This window comes from Anarhichas minor, unplaced genomic scaffold, assembly GCF_050575085.1.
Source record: "Anarhichas minor isolate MPS153535 unplaced genomic scaffold, ASM5057508v1 ptg000016l, whole genome shotgun sequence".
In the NCBI taxonomy this organism is placed as follows: domain Eukaryota; kingdom Metazoa; phylum Chordata; class Actinopteri; order Perciformes; family Anarhichadidae; genus Anarhichas; species Anarhichas minor.
This window is the reverse complement of record NW_027466462.1, coordinates 4,183,032-4,204,087: the sequence shown is the minus strand read 5'-3', so window position 1 is coordinate 4,204,087 and position 21,056 is coordinate 4,183,032. Positions and strand designations below refer to the sequence as shown.

Sequence of the window (21,056 nt, the reverse complement as noted above, 5' to 3'; positions counted from 1 at the left end):
AGTTGAATAATAACATAGTAAATGTAGCCATCTACAATGTATTTCTTAGGAGCCTAATACAGTAATTGTGACGCTACTGCACTTCTCTCCTCCAACCACAGAGGGCGCTATAACCAAACCGTCTCCTCCGTGAGGCCCTTCTTTTCTCCTCTGCTCAGCCTGGACTCAAAAAACACCGGGGGGAGGAACTTTGAGCTCTACATGGTGCACTAACGCTAGTTAGCAGCCAGCTAGCTGTTTTCTGTATTATTTTTTCCCACATTTGTGTGTGTGTTGTTTCATATGCAGAGAGATGTGGTTTATTTATTTACTGAGCTGGCTGTCGCTAGTCATCCAGATATCCTTCGTCACTCTAGCAATAGGTAAGTGCATGCTGGGAAATCCCTGCAAGTGCTAGCTAGCTACTGATAGCTTGCTAATGCTAGCGGACCAAGTCGGCAGGTGAAGTGGCACTATGTAACGGTAACGGGGCTCCGTTTCACAAAGCAGCGACTCTACTAGCTTTGACGAATGTGTTAATAATACAATGCAGCAGTAAGTTTGCCTCAGAAATAAGTAATACGATTGTTAGTCCACCGAAGTGCTGATAGCATGTTTTGCTAGCTAGCTATCTAGCACTGGCAGTTATGTGCAACGAATACAAGATGCTGTTTAGATTATTGTACTCTTTAAAGATGGTAACGTTACGTATGTTCCGGCGGTATAGCATTAAGTAAAAGTACTATAAGGTATTGTGGTTAGAGTTTAACATTTCTGGATTTTAAATAGTTTTCTTGAGACACTGCTATGTTTGCTAATACTGAGCTAGCATTTAGCATTCTCTCTCTCGCTCGCGCTCTCGCTCTCTCTTATCGATTCAAACTGGAGTTAATCAATCAGTTAATGCCTCAGCAAAGAACTTTAGTTCAGTCACAATGTCTGTTACAAGCAGTACCAACAACATGTTGAGTTTGCTCCAAAAACTTTTATTTTTTAGGAGCCACGTTGTCAGTTAGTCACCTGGCCACGTAAACACCTGCTGCAGCTGTCAGGTGTGGCTGTTGACTGTCGAGCTCTGTCAGTGTCGGTCACACTCATCGTGCTTGTCAGGTCTCTGTCTGCTCTCTAGAGACTGGATCAAGGAACAATCATGTCCATGTTTGCTGAGCTGAATCCGCCTGCAAACACAAACCACCATTAGGTGCAATGATGGTACCACTTTCTAATAAGGCAAACTGGACTTATCTGCATGAATCAAGCATTTACCAATGCTTTATAAGTCGGTTACAGCATGACTAAAGCATCACATCAGTCCATCGCAAAAAGCATCTGTTTATTACAAACTTATTAACATTAATACGGCACATTTGGCTTCTCTGAAAATGAGATATTTTCGAGCGTTTAATCAATGGATTACCGGCTGTTATTACCAACGACTGCCTTATTTAGTAGCTTTCCTCATAAGCTGCTTTTGTAGCATTGCAACAATGTGACACTGTTATCAAAACTAGGTGAAAGAGCACGTGTGACCCGTGAGTGCCTTACTCTATACAGCATGCCGCATCTTTCCACCTCTTATCAATAGATATGTTTAAGGTTAAAAGAAAAAGCACTTGAAACATGTCCAAAAGTCAAAAGAGCGAAGCAGTTTGCTGTTGCTCTTCTGCTCTCTCTCTACTCTCCCATGGGCCTCTGCTCTGGGAGCTGTCACCTGGCGTACATGTTTTGACATGTACAGTCTTTTTGGGCTGTGCTTGGCCTTGAATCTCTGGTCTTACTCACACTGTTCTTTATTTATTCTTTGATCGCTACATAAAGATTTATAGAAAGTTGTGTTAATATTCCTCAAAGTAAGCTATTTAGATAGTGTTCTGTTGGGGCCATTTGTGGTACTAAAAGTGGTACCACTATCCTCTTAGTAATAAACATAACGATGCAATGTCCGACATATTCTGGAATAGAAATTGTCTCTTACCACACTATCGAAATTAACAAATCGCTTTTTTTTGACACCTAAATATTTGTTGATTTCCAGCAAAAGTGGCGGATAAAGTTGATAAATTTAGCAGTGTGATTTGACAAAGAATGGCGTCTCTGTTTCTGCTATTTTTCCTGTTTGGTTGATTCATTCTAACATTGTTTTCGTCCTCGCCCAGCTGCTGGCCTGTACTACTTGGCAGAACTAATAGAAGAATACACAGTAGCCACCAGTCGAATAATAAAGTACATGATAATGGTGAGTAAGCGGATTGTTTTGAAGAACACACTGTAGTAAGATATGTATTAAACAACGCCCGTGATCTGATTCCCTGTCTGTGTGAATGTGTCCAGTTCTCGACAGGTGTGCTGGCGAGTCTCTATCTCTTTGAAGGCTTCCCCGTGCTGATGGTCGGACTCGGCCTCTTCACCAACTTGGTGTACTTCGGCCTCCTGCAGACGTTCCCTTACATACTGCTGAGCTCCCCGAACTTCATCCTCTCCTGCGGTCAGTATGACGCACATACTTAATTCTTCTTCTTCTGTTTTACCTTTTCCAACATTGTTTCTTCTTCACTCCCCAGTGTTGGTGGTGGTGAACCATTATATGGCCTTCCAGTACTTTGCACAAGAGTATTATCCATTCTCGGAGGTAATGTCATCTCAGATTTATGACGCCTTGCACTGCCCGGAAAGATTTTCTGCCATTTGAATTTCTCTTATGCTTCGTTTGGCATCAAGGTGCTGGCGTACTTCACCATCTGCCTGTGGGTGATCCCCTTCGGCTTCTTTGTGTCACTGTCGGCGGGGGAAAACGTGCTTCCGTCCACCATGCAACAAGGAGGTGAGCTTTGTTTTGTCTCTTCAGCTGTGTGTTGTTTTTGATCGGTAGCTTAGATCCCTTACACTTATGATAAACATCCTCAGAACATATTTACAAGGTTTAAAGTACATTGTAATTTGATCTTTATCTTAAGCACAGGTTATAAATACATTTATCTTACATTAGTGCCAGTCTTTCCTTATTTTGATACATTTCCTGCCTTCCAGGTGTCCGTACAGAATAAATAAAACAACCATATAACGCCCGTTTTCTTTTCTTTTTAGACGATGTGGTGTCTAATTACTTCACCAAGGGCAAGAGGGGGAAGAGGTCCGGGATCCTCCTCGTCTTCTCTTTCCTCAAGGAGGCAGTGCTGCCCAGCCGACAGAAAATGTACTGAGGAGCTCAAACTCGGGGGTTGGAGGTCATGGGGTGGGGGGGGGTGGGGCGTGAGAGTGTTGGAGATTAAGGGGGAAGCAGGAAGGACTTTGGACATTTGTTTCTGGATGGGACTAAAAACGAAACAGTGGCCAAAGTGGAAGAAGAGCAGATAAAGAAGTCGGACCAATGAACAGAGCAGAGCTCACTGCTGGACGCGGGCCACGTTCGTCTCTCTTTGTTTTTCTGTCCGTCTGTCTTTACTGCGAACATCATCTCCTAGAGACCTCTTCGTAGGGATCTTTCCTATCGTCACGTTGAACTCTTCCATCTTTTTAAACTTTGGTATTTAATTTCGTACGTCCAAAGTCAACCACCATCTCTACCTGTTGGGACTTTGGCAGATAAGTCATTATCATTTTTTTTTCTTTTTGGGTTGTGACATCTGCCGTCGTTTAGACGACATACGACTAGTGAGCACTTTGATGAAGAAGGTTAGAGACCACAGTACTTTTAAAGATGACTTTAAATCAGAGAGTTCAGTCTGACGGTAAGTTGTAACGAATTGGAGACGTTTTAATTACAAAACGTGATGTAAATACTCTCTGCCCTGTCGCATCACATCCACGTAAAAGGGGTTAAAAAGCGCTTACTTTTATCATTGAAACGCCCTTAAATGAAAGTGATACCTCCCGGTCCGGATCACTTACACAAAACGATCCGCTACGTTGAGACGTTTGTGTTTCATGTCTCGACAGAGTCATTAACCACCAGCACTGCAGTCTGCAACCTGGCTGGACTGGTTTAAAAAGATCAAAATAAAAATCACAGTAATAACAAACAGGTTTTTGTACATTGATCGTTGAGTTTTAACCCGACATCAGACGACTAGAAACACTTGTGAAGGTCGAACCTGTGCAATGACTCTGGTAAGCTTTCGTGTGTCGGAAACAAAAGCTGCTCAAAGTGGTTTGGTGAAAGTGCTATTAAAGAGGAGGCCGAAATTCTTTTTACCAATTACGGAGTGCAATTCTTTGTAGGCTGGTATGCACACAAATGTTTAATAAAAGATTTTGTTGAAATAACTGTTGGAATAAATGGTTCTTTTCACAGGTTGGTGTTCAAGGAAATAAATCACATTAATTCACCCATTTAATGGTAATATTTATTTTTCAGTACGATGGATTTTTATTTTTTTTTGTCCAACCCTGAACTCCACACCGTCAAAGGTCTGTGTGTGTGTGTGTGCTAGACAGCCATAGTTGGATGGCTTTATGTTATTTAAGTCCCATGTGGCTGGCTCACACCAGGTTGAGGCTGTGGTGACCCCCGCTGAGGTGTGAAGTAAAGGAAAAAAGACAAAACTGCGACACACACACACACACACACACACACCTTAAGCTGACAGGCCACAGCTCGCAGTCACAACCATGCTGCTGACAAGCCCTCACCTGGATCGCCGAGTCAGTTCCCTGGGGGGACCAGTGAGAGTACAGGGATCCATCTGAGACAGGTGACCCAGTTCACTGAGGTTTTCTCACCTTTTAACTCACCTCTCACTCACCCCTCCGTTCATGTGGCATTTTTCATTGTCTTGGCGCGGCAGAGCTTTTACTAAAGTATAATCCTGGAATGACAATACTTAATGTAAATTTCCTCAAAATTGTATATTAAAAAACCCGTCAGGTCTCCATGCGCTTTCATCCTCCCACAAGGTTTGGATGTAAAAAAAATACATGACATATTTCAACAGCAGAGTTTTAATACATTTCTTACACACATCTACTAATTCCCGGTCTCGGAGTGCGATGATCAGTAGTGTCCGGGCTCCAGCACTTCAGGCAGGTGCATGGCCACCTCTGTCCAGGGGGAGGTGCTCCGCCCCTGGGGGTATCCTCTGTGCTGGACCTCCACAATGTCCTGTGGCTCAAAGCACCGAGGGGAGGCGATCCTGGATGGGAAGGCTCTGGGGAACAACACCCTCTCGAGGACATCCAGAGGCACGTCCGGGGCGGGGCGGCGCGTGCCGTCCCACTTGGTTGTGTAATGAGGCCGCCTGCCGCCACCGCCGTCCCTCCACACCGTGACTTGGTCCCGCAGGTCCGGCTCTCTGAGGGGCTTCTCCGGCTGCAGGCCCATGAAGACGGTCCAGGGTCTGGAGGATGAGGCTGGAGGTTGCTTAGTGGAGATGCTCTGGTCCTCCGGAGGACCCTCCCTCTGCTGCTTGGCTCGTTCTGGATGAGAAGTGTTCTGATCCGATGCGAGGCACTGGGTGTGGTACCGACTCACCAAGACTCTGGGGGACAAATCCTTTAGGAGAGGAAAACCTTTTTTGTTCGCCCACTCTGCCGTCTTCTCATCTACAAGTGTCTGAAAATGGACACGCAGAGAGTGTGATCAGTCTCTTAGATATGTTACACATTGTTGAAGTATACATGTTATAGTTAAATAAGTAACATTTGATAAACAGAATACCCCAAAACAGTTTTGATGTGATTTTTTTTCATGACATCTGTGAATGTTTCTCTGATTCTGTCACAGTTTGGGGTTCATTAATGTTGGATGATTGGATTTCCACAAGACACAAACTAACCTTTTTATTGAGATCATTCAGTTTGACCACATCCACGAGATCGCTGTACAAAGTTTGAACCAGCTTCCTCTCCTGCATTTCTTTCTTTTTTTCCTCCTGCCACATGCAGTTCTTCAGATACCTACACACAAACACACAAGAAGTCTTGACAATTGTAACCGAAACAGCTTCACAGAACCTTCATTTCCTTGTGAACTGTTCTCTTTTGGCGCGTTACCTTGCCACCTTCCTGCGGCACCAGATGCGGGCCACATCCAGAGGAGTGTGTCCCATGCTGTCCTGGGCCAACACATCTGCTCCGGCCCGCATGAGGGTCTCCGTGCAGTCCAGGAGGCCTTCGGAGGCGGCCAGGTGCAGCGGGGTCGTCCCTGAATCTGTGGTACTGTAATAACAGAAATAAAGATAGTTGAAAAACTCTCTCAGCTTGTTGCTGTTATCATCATCATCACCATTTATTTTGTCATAATTATCATCATTACCATCATTATCCCTTCCAACAGCAGCTATAAACTTTCACCATCATCTCACTGTAATCATAGTTTCACTGTTGCTCTCTGCAGTTTTTATTCTAAGCTTCTCTTTTTATATCGCTTTACTTTGGTGATTGAATAAGCCGAGTGCCACTGGATCCAGCTGACAGAATCTATAAACGAGCCCATAATAGAAAATGCAGCTGCCTAAAGTAAAAAACATGCGCAGAGCAATTCTTCACACAACAAGGCCCTTACACGTTGACGTCGGCCCCGTGCTCCAGCAGGTATGTGAGGCAGGAGCAGGGGTCGGCTGAGCTCCGGGACGACAGCACCATGTGAACAGGCCGGCGACCCTGCAGATCGCTGCTGTTGACCCACTCCTGCCTGGACTCCACCAGGAGCTGCACCGTAGCCAGCTGGCCGTAAAGGCAGGCCTCGTGGAGCTCTGACAGACCCTGGAGGACAAAACACAAGTTAAGCGCAGCTATGTGCCGCTTTCTCACCAGCATGGCTTACTGGGATAACTACATGTAGTGGGGCCATCACACCCGTGTGTGCTTCCTAATATTACCTCAACAATGTGGAAATTAAATACATTTTATGATGTGCTGTTCAAGTTCATTTTTAAGCACTGGTAAAAAAAAATTATTTTCATTTCATTGTGTGTTTTTAATGAGAAACATTTTTGAGGAAAGTATTTACAGGCCAACCATTTCTTTGACAGCAGCACAGTAGCTACTCTACAGATTAAGATGTGCCCTTGTTCATTTAATAGCATTTTTATAAACACAACAGTTAAATCCCATTCAGGCCTACAGCATAGCACATCAATCATCACATCGATACTCTTCTTCTCAGTGAATACTTCTGGGACTTTTATACACCACTTTTTTACCTTTATTTGTGTACACATGTGGTGGCTCTAGTATGTTTAGATACTTTAATGTATCAATACACTCCCTTCTGCACTGTACTCTGTATGCCACAGCTGTGGACAGCCGCCTCCAGTGTATCAGTCACCATACTGTAATGTTAATGAGCCTACCTGTCTGCTCACGCTGTCATCCAGCTTCTCTGGCCTCTCGACGGCAACAGCTGGAAACATGCGCCCGTCCGGGGGAGATCCGTGCGTAAGAGTCCTGCAAAATGAAACCATAGAGACACCACGGTTGTAAATGCTGCTCAAAGCAGTTCACGGGATATCGCTTGACTGGTGTATCAAAGTTTAGATATATAGGCTATAGCCAAAGACAAAAACGTAAACCTTTTATTTACCAATTGTTACATCTTCCACGTCTCCGTTTTCCAGATTTGTTGACAGGTTCCATGATTACCGTGGAAACATGGTAACCAGGAAACGAACCCTGATTTGCAACAACTCTCATCTCTCATTTGAAATAGTACAATGCAGTACTGATAGCCTTAGACTGTATAATAGCCCGTAATATTCAAACTGAGGCATAACTTGGCCTAATCCTTTTTTTTGGTATTGTTTTATGTCTCAATAAAAAGCCCGGAGGCGACGCTAGCGCCCCCTGCCGGCATCAGGGAAACAAAGTGTGTTTTTCGTGGTGCTGAGTCATTTATAAATTAATATAATTATGGATTAATGCACAACTTTGAGGCGGGGGCTAAGTGCCCAGTGTGGGAGCGCATAAGATGCACTCTGATTGGCTGTTTGACTGGTCCTATGACGTCATGGCGAACAGTTAAGTTTGTCAGAGGTGACGCTTTTGTTTTTGCCTCCCACGTGTGTTATTCGGAGGTGATGCTACCTGGTCAACCACGAGCTTTCATGATCGCTAGCTTCTTTCTTTGCACCTATTGACAGCGCATACTGACCAGAGAGTAGAGGAGAACAGGTAATGTGTTAAGTTGAATTGTCACCTGTGTTAATCTTTGAATTGTGAAATTGCGTATTATGTAAAATAATATAATTTTCTGATTTTACATCTGTCCAAATAGTTGTTGCCCCACCATTGTTCCACCTAAAAACGTCACTGAAAAGGCCTCTATAGCTCTCTAATAGGACTTTCCACCAGCATATATAGTATAGGCAGGTAACAAAGGCAGATGTTTGTTTGTATCTGATTACAGAAACCTATTACTGTTGGGTCATGGTTGAGCACCTCCAATACTGTTTATTCGGTGTCCACAAACAGTAATTTAATTTTAAAGTGCATTCAAAAGAAGTGACCTCACTTTTGACTAATTTAGCAAACGGGCTGCAGGTGTTCAAATAAAAATGTGGGACAACACTCCTGCATGAATACAGCCTTCATTAGCATGCAGTTGTTGGCTGCTGTGTCCGGCATATCCAGCAACACCTGTTGGGTCTGAGTTAATGTAATGGCTTGTGACAGATGAGGGCAGATGAGTGGCTGCAGGCACGACAGAAATGGATACTTCCACCCTCCCGTGTAGTGAGTCCACAGCTGTCTCCTCATACACCCCCTCGTGTGTTTGTATTGACCGTGCATTAGGAATTGGAAGCTCACACTTGGCCTGAGATAAGCAGATCAATCCTGCCGATACTGTGGAGTGCCAGTTTGTTCCACTGCAACGATAATCAACACCATTCTCATCACCTTCATCATCGTCGTACTGACATTCTGAACATGTTTTTCATTATTTAGTTTATGTCCAATGCTATTAAAACAGCAGGCCAAACAAGGCAGCTGTACATTTCCATTCAGTTCTTCTATTTGTGACTAACTTTGTTTAATTCTCCGTCACTCAAAGCTGTCGAAGGTCCAGCGGAGGGTCAAGGACGGGCCATGGACCCCTGGCTCTCTGCTGTGAGCTCCAACCCCCTCCAACTCCAGCTCCAACCCCCTCCAACTGCTACTTTGATGACAAACGCATGTGTGTGTGCAGAAAGAGTGAGTACAAGTAAACCGTGTGTGTGTGTGTATACGGTCCTTGTGTGTGTGTGTGTGTGTATGTGAGTGTATATGGGTTAATAGTGAGTGCACGGCCCCGCCGTGGCTTCCTTTGACCTCGGTCACATGTCATGGAGGTTGTCCAGAGCCTTCGGGGTAGAGCTCTTTCATGTTTGACTTTCAGCACAAGTCCCTGGACGACGACCCCCGACGTGACCTCTTTCTTCTGACAATTGTGTGTGTGAGTGTGTGTGTGTGTGTGTGTGTTTGATTGTCCATGTTCTGTCATATTCAGTCTGTATGCTTGTGTAGGCTCCTTAATCTTTAAAGCTTTCCTTTATTCATTTTTTTTTTTGTTAATCTTTTTCTTTTTTCCGACATGAAAACACAGTCGGGATGGACTGATGTGAACACACATTTTCAGACCAAGTACAAGTACTTTACATTTGAGTACTTGATGATACCAAGTACGGATATGAGTGCTTAATAATGCCAATGACTTTAAAAATGTATTTTATTTTTATCAGCTGTTCCTCACTTACTGACTGGAACAAGTTAAACACACAGTGTGATGCTTTTGCTGACATTTTAACATTCAACTTTGTGTTTTCATGATACACACAGAGCATCGTTTTCAATAGGGAAGTTAATAATAAACCATTTAGCAGTGCGATCAGTTAAAAGAAATATTGAAAATAAAAGAAGCTGAGCAAAACTGGAGCGGCTCATCACTTAAAGGAGAATAGTTGGTCCAGACGTTCACATGCCGCGTTTTAAAGCCCTCAAATTCATTGCTTTCAATGTGGACGCAGTTTTTAATAAATCTATCATCGCATACTCTGAAATGCTCACTGCTTTCAAATAATACAGTGAAACTCGCGTGTGTGTGCGTGTGTGTGTGTGTGCGCGTGCATGCATTAGTTACAGCATATCCAGTTGGTGCAGAGCAGATTAGCAACGGGCCGATCGGTGCTATTTAAACCTGCTTAGGGCGAGGATGAAAGTGAGATCATGCGCCAGCAGCGTCACGACGGGCTCTCCCATTGGTCCGTCACACCATCCAATCACATCCCATCTGTTTTTATCTAACAGCGCACATGGAGAACAGTCTTTTTTTTCTTTCTATTTTCTTCTTATTCATTTATTCTTTAAGATAATTTGGCATTTTATCATTGACAGTAGTTTGTGCAGATGGACTGAAACCAAGGGGAGATGGTGAGGGGGATGCCAACAAAGGTTGTTGGCCAGAATCAAACCAGGGACACCCTCAGTTTGTCTGAAATCCAGCTGTCTTTTTAGGAACAGAAAACCTGGTGTGTAATAAGCTTTTGTGGCTCAGCGTGGAAAAGTTGTTTTCATTGAGTAGTAGCTCCAAGAAGAGACGAAAGTGAGAAAGTGAATTGAGAAGAGAAACTGAGAGAAGGAGAAGATGAGGAGTCGATACCGGAGCGAACACACAACCTTGATCTGCCTCCATATTTGATGAGCCACCTTACAGGGACCCTGTGCCCCCGGGGCCTCTGAACTCTGCTTGTGTAAGTGCGCTGATGTTCTCACTTTCTTCCCTCTCTCTCTCTCTCTCCTCTTATCCTCCTCCCTCTTTTGCTTCCCCATCCTTTTGCCTTTTACTCCATCCCTTAGCTCCTCCTACCTCTTTCCCTCTTTCTTTCTCTCTCTCTCTGCCTCATGCTCAGCCAGGCGGCAGCGCGCTAATGCACCATGGCACATTCTGCAGCTTGGAGTCACAATGCGACCACGCTTTGCGCAGTGACCGCACGGTGACCTCCCTCAGTATCGCTGCACACAAGCGCTGCGATGTACCAGGGCCTTGTTTAGGGTGAGGTTTGAGGTGATGGACGGGCGGGGGTTTAGAGCTGGATAGAGGAGGAGGAGGAGGAGGAGGAGGAGGAGAAGAAGCAGGGTTCTGCCACTGATAGGTATGATCAGATCAAACGACAGTGAGATGAATGAATTGCGAGTAGAGAAAAGGCTGAAGCGCCCTGAGATCACACATCTTAAAGACATTTTTGTGCCACGCATGAATAATCCGTGTCAAACCAGAGGAGGTTTGAGTCGCCATGTTGAGCCTGCAACATGGCGAAGGCCTCTTGTGACCAGATTAATCTGTACGTTATGTATATGTGGTTCCTCATACGGCAGAAAGCACATATTTTTGCACCTGCCGATGACCCAACAGCTGAGCCGCTGCTGCCACTGGACAGAGTCTCTCAACGATGATTGAAGGTGTGACTCCTTCAATCATCGTTGAGAAGGAGGAAGGAAGGAAGGTTGTTTTTCCAACCTCTCCTCTTCTTTCACGGGGCCATGCTCTTTCATCCCCGAGGTCCCGACAGACATCCCGCCATCACACCTTCCCATGATCCCAAGCTTCTTCTTTTTTTTTCCCACATCCCTTCAATCCTCACAGTTCAGCAGAAACGACCAGAGGGAAGGAGAGAAAGAGATAAAAGGACTGAGATAGTGAGAAAATGCGAAAGAGGGAGGCCTTAAAGGTCAGCGTGTTGAAGGTGGAGAGGAAAGGAAAGGATTAAAGATGGGAAAAGAGACAGTATGTGTGTATATTGTTTGCCTATGTAAAGCTCAAGCAAGCTAATGGCAAACGTGTCCCGTTTTATTTATTTTTAGCTCTTAACTCTCAAGAGGCAGCACGTTTCTCCTCAAAGCTGAAGGGGATTTAGTCCATCTGTTTGTTGTAACATCTTCCATCAAGGCCTGCTATTGGCTCTTCTCTAGCATCAAGCTCCACTTTACTGTAATACGTCCACTAATCTAACAGTTTGTTGAAATAACACAGATGCTTTGGATTGAATGTGGTGGAGCTGCTCTTATTACAAGGGACAGTCTGTTTAGGGCAGCTATGAGCATACTGTAGGTTCCTGACCATAAGTGTACCAGGGACGTTGCAATCCCAGTGTGTGGATGCGTCTTACACCACAAGACTCCCTTTTTGAGTTTTAAGCATGCAATAAGTGACGAGACCATATCGAGCTTCAGAGCTGCGGCATTCACAAGAAAAAGGCCGTCTTTTCATTCTTTCCCCACACCAACCTCCTGGACTTGGCCGTGACCTCGGAGGTTACTGGTTCAGCCGCTGTGTGAACTCACACTCTGGTTGTGTGTAAAGCTGCAAAAAACAAAAAAGCCGCTCAGCAACACCATTAACAAGGTCATGTTTCCAATGCATCCGCTCCTTTCCTGTCATGAGATTGCGCTCGAACAGCAGCAGCGATCGCTGCTTCGCGCTATCGAACCCGCACATGAGCGTAAAGCTTAGGGGAAACAAGCTGAAACGCAACCACCACGACGCATGCTACAACCGGTCCGTCACGCGTGTGCGTGTGCAGCTGCGTGTGTGCTTTTACACGGATGTGTGTTGCCACTGACACCGTGACCCTTTCTAATATGGCGGGCTCTCTATCCAGGTCACGGAGCATCGGCTCGTCCCGGTTCATCAGCAGGGCAACGCTCCACAAAACCCATTGTTCTTGTGACACGCATCCAGATTATGTTCATAAACAAAAATGTGGTGCTGGTAGAGATGACATGACGTTAAAATGCAAATGCCACTGGGACAGTGATACCACAACAGCTTCGGGGCAGTCGGCCACTCTATAATGTATACACACTCTGCTTAGACAAACATGATAGGACAGGAAGTGAAAGACGCACACACACACACACACACACAGACCTGCACATAGTATAAATGATGTTTTTCGCCTCGGGTTTTTCATCTATTCAATTTAAGTGCTTGTATTTTGCTCTTTTCTATGAGCTGGAATTAGGCCGAAATAAACACAATAAGGAGGAGAGGGGTTGGTGGGGGGGTGGTGGACAATGTTCTGACCGTTATTTTGCTCAGCAGCCACACGCGCCTAATTACCGCCTTAAATAATTCAGCAGTGTGGCAGCTACATGCAGAAACATGGAAATCCATTTGGACCGACAAGACTAAAAGGATGTAGCCTCATACCTGGTGTATGGCATGTTGATCGCTGTATTATTGATGCTGGATATGCCGAGTGTTTTATCAAGCTCAACTGGAACTGAAATAGACCTAAACTTAACCCCAAAGACTCGACGTGTGACAATTCACATGTGAACACAACTCAAGACAGTATTGGATGATTCATTGATACCTGTTCTTTGTAAAGGGCTTCGGAGCTCTGAGGATTACCTGCAGGGGAGACAAGCCTATCTGTACTTACACCACTGACAGATGTTCACCTTATAAAGTAGATATAGCACTCGTGTTAGGAAACTGTTGTTTATTTACACATCAAGCAGACACCAATCGGCATTTTTTCGAGTTGTGTTTCTGTCAAACGGATGAATCGAGTCCAGTATTCGCTCTCCTTCTCGCTCTGTTTTGGTTTTTTCGACGACTCCTGAGGGAAATATCTCGCTCTCAAGCTGCTGAATGCTTCACTATGTTCGCCAGCTATTAGCTAACTTTGTCTGTCTGCTGTTTGGTGCCAGACAGGTTGTGTACAGTGTTTGCTTTTTTTTATTATTTTAAACAGCTGCCTGCTGCTGCTGCTGGAAACGAGGTGCATAAGCGAGGTGACAGTGACTCGGATGCAGTAAGAAGAACCAGTCGCATGTGTTTATTCCTGCCCTTGTACATTCTATAAGTGTGTGTGTGTGTGTGTGTGTGATCCTCACTTCCCCTGGCATCCCCCCACAATGCCGACACTAAGGTCTGCCACCCTTCCTGTCCAGCTCCTCTAACCCGGGGTTGCGATGGCGGCAGGGCACAGAGCAGCGGATTCTGATCCCGTCTGGCATGTTTGGGCTCTCCCTGCATTCTCAGTCAAGTCTGCCTGCAGACACCGACTGTGCTGTGTGCGTTATGCTCCTACAACCTGTGTGTGTGTGTGTGTGTGTGTGTGTGTGTGTGTGTGTGTGTGTGTGTGTGTGTGTGTGTGTGTGTGTGTGTGTGTGTGTGTGTGTGTGTGTGTGTGTGTGTGTGTGTGTGTGTGTGTGTGTGTGTGTGTGTGTGTGTGTGTCCGTTACAACGGCAGATGTGTTTTCTCTAACACATCCAGTTGTGTGTTTCTCTGATGTCACACATGTACTGTATATACATCATCAATTGCCACATGGGGTGTTGGGCCATATGGCTCAGATACTCTGTGTCAGATGTACTTTTAATCATGTGTGTGTGTGTGTGTTATATGCACTCCCCTATATGATCTTATTTAATCTAATGTGCGGATACGATACACTTGCGTCTTCATGCGTTCACATCTGTCTGTCCTCATTGAGTGTTGGCGTTAAAGTGTGCAGGCCTGCGTGTGCATTATTATTATGTGTCTGCACTCCCTCGGGGGGAGGGAGATGTGACCCATACAGCATGCTCAGTGTTGCCTCCCCGAGTTGGGTGAGGGCATGTCTCCACATGCTTGACCCCGGGGGTCGCCTTCACAATTGCGATCAAAGTGTGAAAAGAAGTCCCAGGCACGAGAAATCGGGGTTAAATCGCACCCCGGACCAGAGTCTGGCTCCTCTGGTTCCCAGGTGTCCTCTCGCCTCAGATAATGCAAATGTGCAGAGAAAGAAAAAACGATTTGGAAGGATCCTGGTTTTCATAAAAGGAAAAGATAAAGAGTTGGTGTTAAAGGACACCATTGTTCTGTCTCTTCTCTATCATCTCAAACACCAGTAGCTCAGAGAGACCTTCAGGTGAAGGAGCAACTCTGTAGGGTGTGGTCAGAACTGTGCTCTGATGCACCCGATAACACTGACTGATGTCACGTTGTACTGATGTACTGCAGCAAGGGGAGAAGTTGAACCACTGCTGGTAAAAAAAAAACAAAAAAAAAAACAGTTTTTAGCTGCTGTTAAATTTCTCTTTAAGGTTTCAGTTGACCACAGTAACCAAAAAGACAAGTCTAAGCTAAGTCTAAGTTTGTATTTATATAACTAGCGGTAAAGGAAACTCAATGTAATAGAGACGATGGGTCGCTAGTAGACAGTTTCATTTTATTGGTCACAGGAAAAACCTTCATGGGAAAGCTTTTATTATTATTTGCAATCAAAAGACGTAATTGCTTGAAAACTGGTATTTTAAACACGGTTGGTGCTATAAACTGAGCTCCCATCAGTAACTCTATTTGCGCCGTCGTCGTCGTCGTCTACCTGCTGCCCGTCAGCAGCTGCTGAGGCGCTGCATGCTTTTATATCACTGCGTCGGTGCTCTCAGGCAGTGAGAGAAAATGACATCTCACCTCGCCCACACAGCCAACACAGGCTTTTAAAAACCTCTGCGGTCCTTCCCTCAGCCAGTGTTACACCGCCAGCCTAAGAGCTGCGCTCCCTGCTCTGCTCTGACCTAATGGGCTGTGAAGGGGGGGAGGAGGGGGGCGACTGACTATCTCCCACCTCCATCTGTCTTTATCTGTGTGTCTTTTCTATTATTGGTTTTGATTTCTATAATTTGTTCTCTAAAAATAACAAAAACCTGTATTCCTTTTAGTGCTATATCTGGGATTGTAGCTCTATCTGCAATATCTTTTAGATTAGAAAGCTGAAAGACTATGAGGGCGTCAAAGAGGGATTCAATCCCCCCCAATGATTTAATAATGACTTTCCTTCAGATTTGTGTGTGGATGCATTAATATACAGTCAAATGGTGCAATGGGTAAGAAAGGACACCGCAGTAAAAAACAGTATTTAATTTCGTTTTGATCGGTCTTGATCTGGCCCACATTGAACTGTGGAAACATGATGGTTTTTGGCAACTTTTGGGCAATGCTTTGCAATTTTCTTTGTTATGTGCTGATTATACGGGTGCTTTAGGAAGACTGATAGATGGCAGAACAGCTTTGGTTATAGAACCACATCTGTGCTCATGCTTACAAACTCCCGATTGGTCGTACACACGCTGATTATTTTGACTTTTGATAAGTCGTAGACTTGACTTCAACCCTCATCAAGCTTTATCTTCACTGTAAAGGCCAGTTTGACTGTGTGTGTTTGAAGTGAATTTAACCCTGGTAATGTGGTCTTGCACTGCCACCGGCATCTGACCTAAACCAGTCGGTAAATCAGAGAAACGGAAGCTTTGATACGACGGCTGTACATCACAGTCAACAACCAGAATCCATAAACTGAAAGAGCGGGGATGCAGGGAGAAGACCCTTTTTTACTGCGTTCATAGAAAGGCAGCCTCTCCCCTCTGTGTTTTCAGCTGGCTGGGCAGAGTGGCATCATTAGACCACTCAGTTAAGCCGAAGACATCCAGAAAGAGATCTCATGATGGATGATATAGTGGGACTGAAAGCTCAGGCCTCGGGGATGTTTGCCCGCAGGGCACAAAACGGCAGCACCTCGGTAGCTGGTCCAGTCCGGGGGTCAGAGTTCGAGGGCCAAACATCGCCCTGTTTTGCCAAACATCTGGGGGGCTGAAATGACCTGGCGGCGCTTGATGCATTTGCTGCCACATAAGCGATGTGAAAAACGGCGGAGCTGTTTTTGCTGATGCTAATTTGCTCTGCGTTAGGGCCCCGGTTCACAGCTCGGTCAGCCTTCCCTGATACTATATTCCCGTTTGTTTCAGTGAAGGTTCTCCCGTCACATCGCATTTAGGTCGAGATGCCTGTGAACTGTGAATGCACCGCACACAGGGACCCGGCTCACGCTGAGGATTCTGGGTCCCTGAGTCCGTCGATTTCAGGGAGGATCTCCCCATGTTGAGTGGAGTTGTCAATCACTTCAAGTTTTTCTGTATGATGATTTAAAAGTGGGAATAATCTATTTATTTTCAACCCTTTTAATTTTCTCACCCTTTATTTTTTTAGTGTGCATGTGAAGGAAAATTAAAAATTTAAATCCCACTCGATTAAATAGCTTCTAGAAAGGTTTACATTTTTTTTTTTTTTTGCAATTAATAAAATATGAACAAATAACATGTAATGAAATATTTAATTCTGACAAATTTAATATTTTCTACAATTTCTTTCAAAGCAAATTAAGGTATTTTTCAACATATCATTTTCATATATAAAAATGTAATAACACCATTGTAAATCGGCTATTTTTAAGATATAATTTTTATTTTGAAAATATTTTTATTTTGAAAAATACAATACAAAAATACACAAAATGATAATGTATCAGTATAAGTGAGATCTATTATATATTTGTAAGAGTAAAAGGTACCTGGTTTGAGCAGCTGTATCCACAGCAGCAGCAGGGTGACTGTGTGTCGTCTCAGGAAAGGCAGCAGTGACTCGTGTCTTTAAACCGATCCCTCCTCAGTGGGCAAGCTGATCCCTTCATTCTCCTTCTGCTTAATTCTGATTTCATGAATAATTCATCGCACAATCAGAACCGCAAAATGAGCACGTTAATTGGTGCCTTTTTTTTTATCATCATCATCGTTATTATTGTTATTATTCCAATCTCCAGTGCGTACGATTAAACATACAATTAAATTAATGTGATGGTGAGAAAAATATTTTTCCAATAGACCTGCATTAACGCTCTTGCTAATTTGAAAACAGATTTAGGGAAATTAATTTTAAATTCGAACGCAGTTTGTAAGGGCAAGAAAAAAAAAAAAACTCCACACGGCTAATTTAAGTATTAATTTGGGTAATCGCTCAATTTGTTTGCCAGTGGAGATATGCTGATATTTCTTTTCAAACAAGTCGAGAGGAAAAGAGATTCAACAGAGTTTAAAAATAACATGAATATAACTATATAACACATAACATCCACATTATGATGCTGTGTGTATGCAGGAGTCGCATCAGGCCTATAGCACAGCTGTTATATCATCCCCTCTATAATACTTTTTATTTTATGTCCACTGGTTATTTTTTTATTAAATTTGCTTTCCAGTGGTGCATACACAACAGTAGCCCTTTCGGCTGCATTAGCAGTGCGTGCGTGCGTGCGTGTGTGTGTGCGTGTGCGCACGTGCGTGCGTGTGTGTGTGCGTGTGCGCACGTGCGTGTTGGCGTGCGCGTGTTCTCCCCTTTAAACAGCCAGAAGGTGATTGTGTGCCTTACAGTGAAGCGGTTAAACGGAGGTTAACGTGTGTTGAGGCAGAACACAAACATTATTAGGTCACATTAAGTTCATGACTTAGTAAGTGTATTTCCTGAATGTATTACTCCCCTTTCTATTGTTTCTCAGGAGGTTTAAATCGAGGTCAAGGATGTTGAAATAGAAAAGAAATCGCTTTTAAGTTGCATTTAAAATTGATGTAACGACTATACGTACTACATCATGCTGAAGGGTCTCTAGTTTACTACTTTTTTGTTCTACATGCACAGATAAGCTACACTAGCTACATGCATCCAGTATGTTGAGGGTATGCAATGAGTTTCTTATTTTTCATTAATGCTGCCTGTTTTTTGTATAAATAAATGGTCCTGTACTGCATCATCGGCAATGTTTGCGTCAGTCGGACGGCGCACCGACACGTGCAAAACTGACGGTAGATGGACACGTAGAGAGACATAGTTACTATCACTAAACAAGCTATGAATGTTTGACGCCAGCGCACTACATGTCCGTTACTTGTACATTACAATTACACTAAATACAAACAAAGCAGGTCAAAAACTAGTACAAAAAAACACTCTTTACAGCTAACCGTGGCTATTATAACCAATGATGGGTGACGGAGAGCAGGGCCGTCCTTCAATCAGAGGGTCGGTGGTTCGATTCACCGGCTCCGCTAGTCGCATGTCGATGTGTCCTTGAGCAAGACACTTAACCCCAAAATTGCTCCCGTAGCTGTGCCTACGGTGTGATAGCATCTGAATTGTAAGTCGCTTTGGATAAAAGCGTCTGCTGAATGACTGTAATGTGATAATGGTTAAGGATATGTAGGCTACTTTACATGCAGTTGAGTGAGACTGTGTATGTTTACATTCTTATGGACGTTGTAATGTTTGCCACTGTAAATTGCATTGATCAGCTGTTTTTGTTTCATGTTACATTTGCTACTTTTTCGAAGAGATATAGGCGAGGAGTATACAAAAATAGGCTTTACAAAGTGGTTATTTTATAAAGACTTTATTTATTCAACTACCAGAACACAGGCTATATCGTGATATATATATATATATATATAAGTCATGATGAGTATTTTGGTCATATCGCCCAGCGCTATTGTAGAATATCCTAGAAAGCTGCATCACATATGAATACATTTCTTGAGCATTAGCATATACAACTATTCTGTGGTTCCATAATGTACAGTTCTGCACAGCGGCCACCTCTGGCCACCTCCCCCCCCCTCCCCTCCTGGAACAGGTGAACAAGATGCGTTCCGATGTGTTGGAACAACACTTGTAATAGTCCGGTTGTGTGAGAGGATTAAGGACCCGAGACCTGCAGTGCTCCTGAAAAGTGGGCGTCACTGCTCTTCAGTTTGCGTCAAAACGCATTAAAATGCACCTGCAGCGATTTAAAAAAAAGCCCTTCTCTCTACATCTGTCAGGCAGCAGCCAGTTGCCATGGCAACAGAAGCAGATGTTGAGGGGCTTCTCCTGTGTGATGTGAACTATTGACCTCGGCCTTTAAAAAAAAAATTGAAATTGCAGTTATGGATTTGTGTGTGTGTGTGTGTGTGTGTATGGGCTGTAGCTGCATTGCCTCTAACTTAGCTTGGCACACCATATGCCACTGTATGCATTTTTTATGATGTGGGCCTACTTACTTGCAGAGGTTGAACGATTTACCTCGGGCTCTGGGGGCTTTGCAGCAGAACACACACACACACACACACACACACACACACACACGCGATGTGTGTTGAAACTATGCAGGATGAACTGCGTCTTCACCTCCCTCTGCATATAGACGTGATGACATAGGCAGTTGTGCAACTTTTATAAGCAACAGGTTCTACCACCAAGACTCTGTGTAAGATGTAAACTAAAAGTATATTGAAACGAGAATAGTACAGCTCCGGTTTACATATGAATAAAATTGACTAATCTGGTACATGTGACTCACACACACACACACACAGCTAAACTAATTTGACAGATTAGAATGTGCATATGCATTAATGGCTTTGGGCACAATGTGAGTCAGAGCAATGCTGCAGCGACTACTTCTTCTTCTGCAGGCTGCAGGCTTTAACGCTTCACATAAGCAAAGACATACTTAACCGGCTGCTGTTGCGTTGACCGTCTCTTTTTGTTTACCGTTCATGTCACTCTTCCTGCAGCAGGCCGATATTGTACGCTGTCACAGGAGCACTGCATCCTTGGTACCAAACATGTTTGTTTTTTTATGCTTTATTGAATCTATGAAGAGGGAGAGTAAACAAACAAGTACAGCCGGCTACTTAACATGTAGTTAAAATACATAGAAAATATTATAACACGCATGCTTTCTCTTCAAAGAACTAATACTAGATTTGTGTCCATTCAATTGGACGTATAAAGGTCCACAATTAAACTGAGCTGAAGTGAGCTGCTGAAATGTTAGTTTTAAATGTCGCATTCTTGCGGTCGGAGGTAGGATGGGTGCGTAACGAACCTCCCCAGTGGAGAGTAGCAGAAAATACAGGATAGGCCACGTTCCTTTCAGTTTAAACTTGGAGGTTCAGGGTCTTGTTTTGAAATTCTTTCAGCTCATGCAGAGGAGCAACGTGATAAAAGACAAATATTGAAGCAGTGATATCAACATTACAGGATTGCTTCTTTTATCATGAGGTCATGTACTAGTCTTACAGTGGCCTTGTACGGATCCAAATATGAAGAAAGGGTTTTATTTAAAATGATTTTCTATTTGAAAAAAGTGGATTGACTGAAAACACGTTGGTGCCTTCAAATTAAGCTAGGCAGCATTTACAAAATAGAAAATACGACAAACTTCTTTCAATGTTTTTTCAAGTCATCACGAAAAGGTCATTGTAGAACTCTATAAAAAAAAATATAGAGAGTAAGAATTCATTCGAG

General features: G+C 43.8%; 2 protein-coding genes across 2 annotated transcripts; one reads left to right on the top strand and one right to left on the bottom strand.

Moving 5' to 3' along the window:
* The first annotated feature begins 166 nt into the window (after positions 1 to 166).
* On the top strand, positions 167 to 4,242 carry tex261 (testis expressed 261). Its single transcript, XM_076092578.1, has 6 exons — positions 167 to 362; positions 2,136 to 2,215; positions 2,311 to 2,464; positions 2,541 to 2,608; positions 2,698 to 2,800; positions 3,064 to 4,242. The coding sequence occupies exons 1-6, from the start codon at positions 293 to 295 to the stop codon at positions 3,177 to 3,179; spliced, it is 591 nt and encodes a 196-aa protein (XP_075948693.1). The 5' UTR covers positions 167 to 292; the 3' UTR covers positions 3,180 to 4,242.
* Positions 4,243 to 4,969: 727 nt separating this feature from the next.
* ankrd53 (ankyrin repeat domain 53) lies at positions 4,970 to 7,551 on the bottom strand. Its single transcript, XM_076092419.1, has 6 exons — positions 7,499 to 7,551; positions 7,269 to 7,362; positions 6,479 to 6,678; positions 5,968 to 6,132; positions 5,751 to 5,871; positions 4,970 to 5,527 (listed from the first exon to the last, which is right to left on the bottom strand). Exons 1-6 carry the CDS (start codon positions 7,549 to 7,551, stop codon positions 4,970 to 4,972), a joined length of 1,191 nt encoding a protein of 396 aa, XP_075948534.1.
* Between the last annotated feature and the right edge of the window lie 13,505 nt (positions 7,552 to 21,056).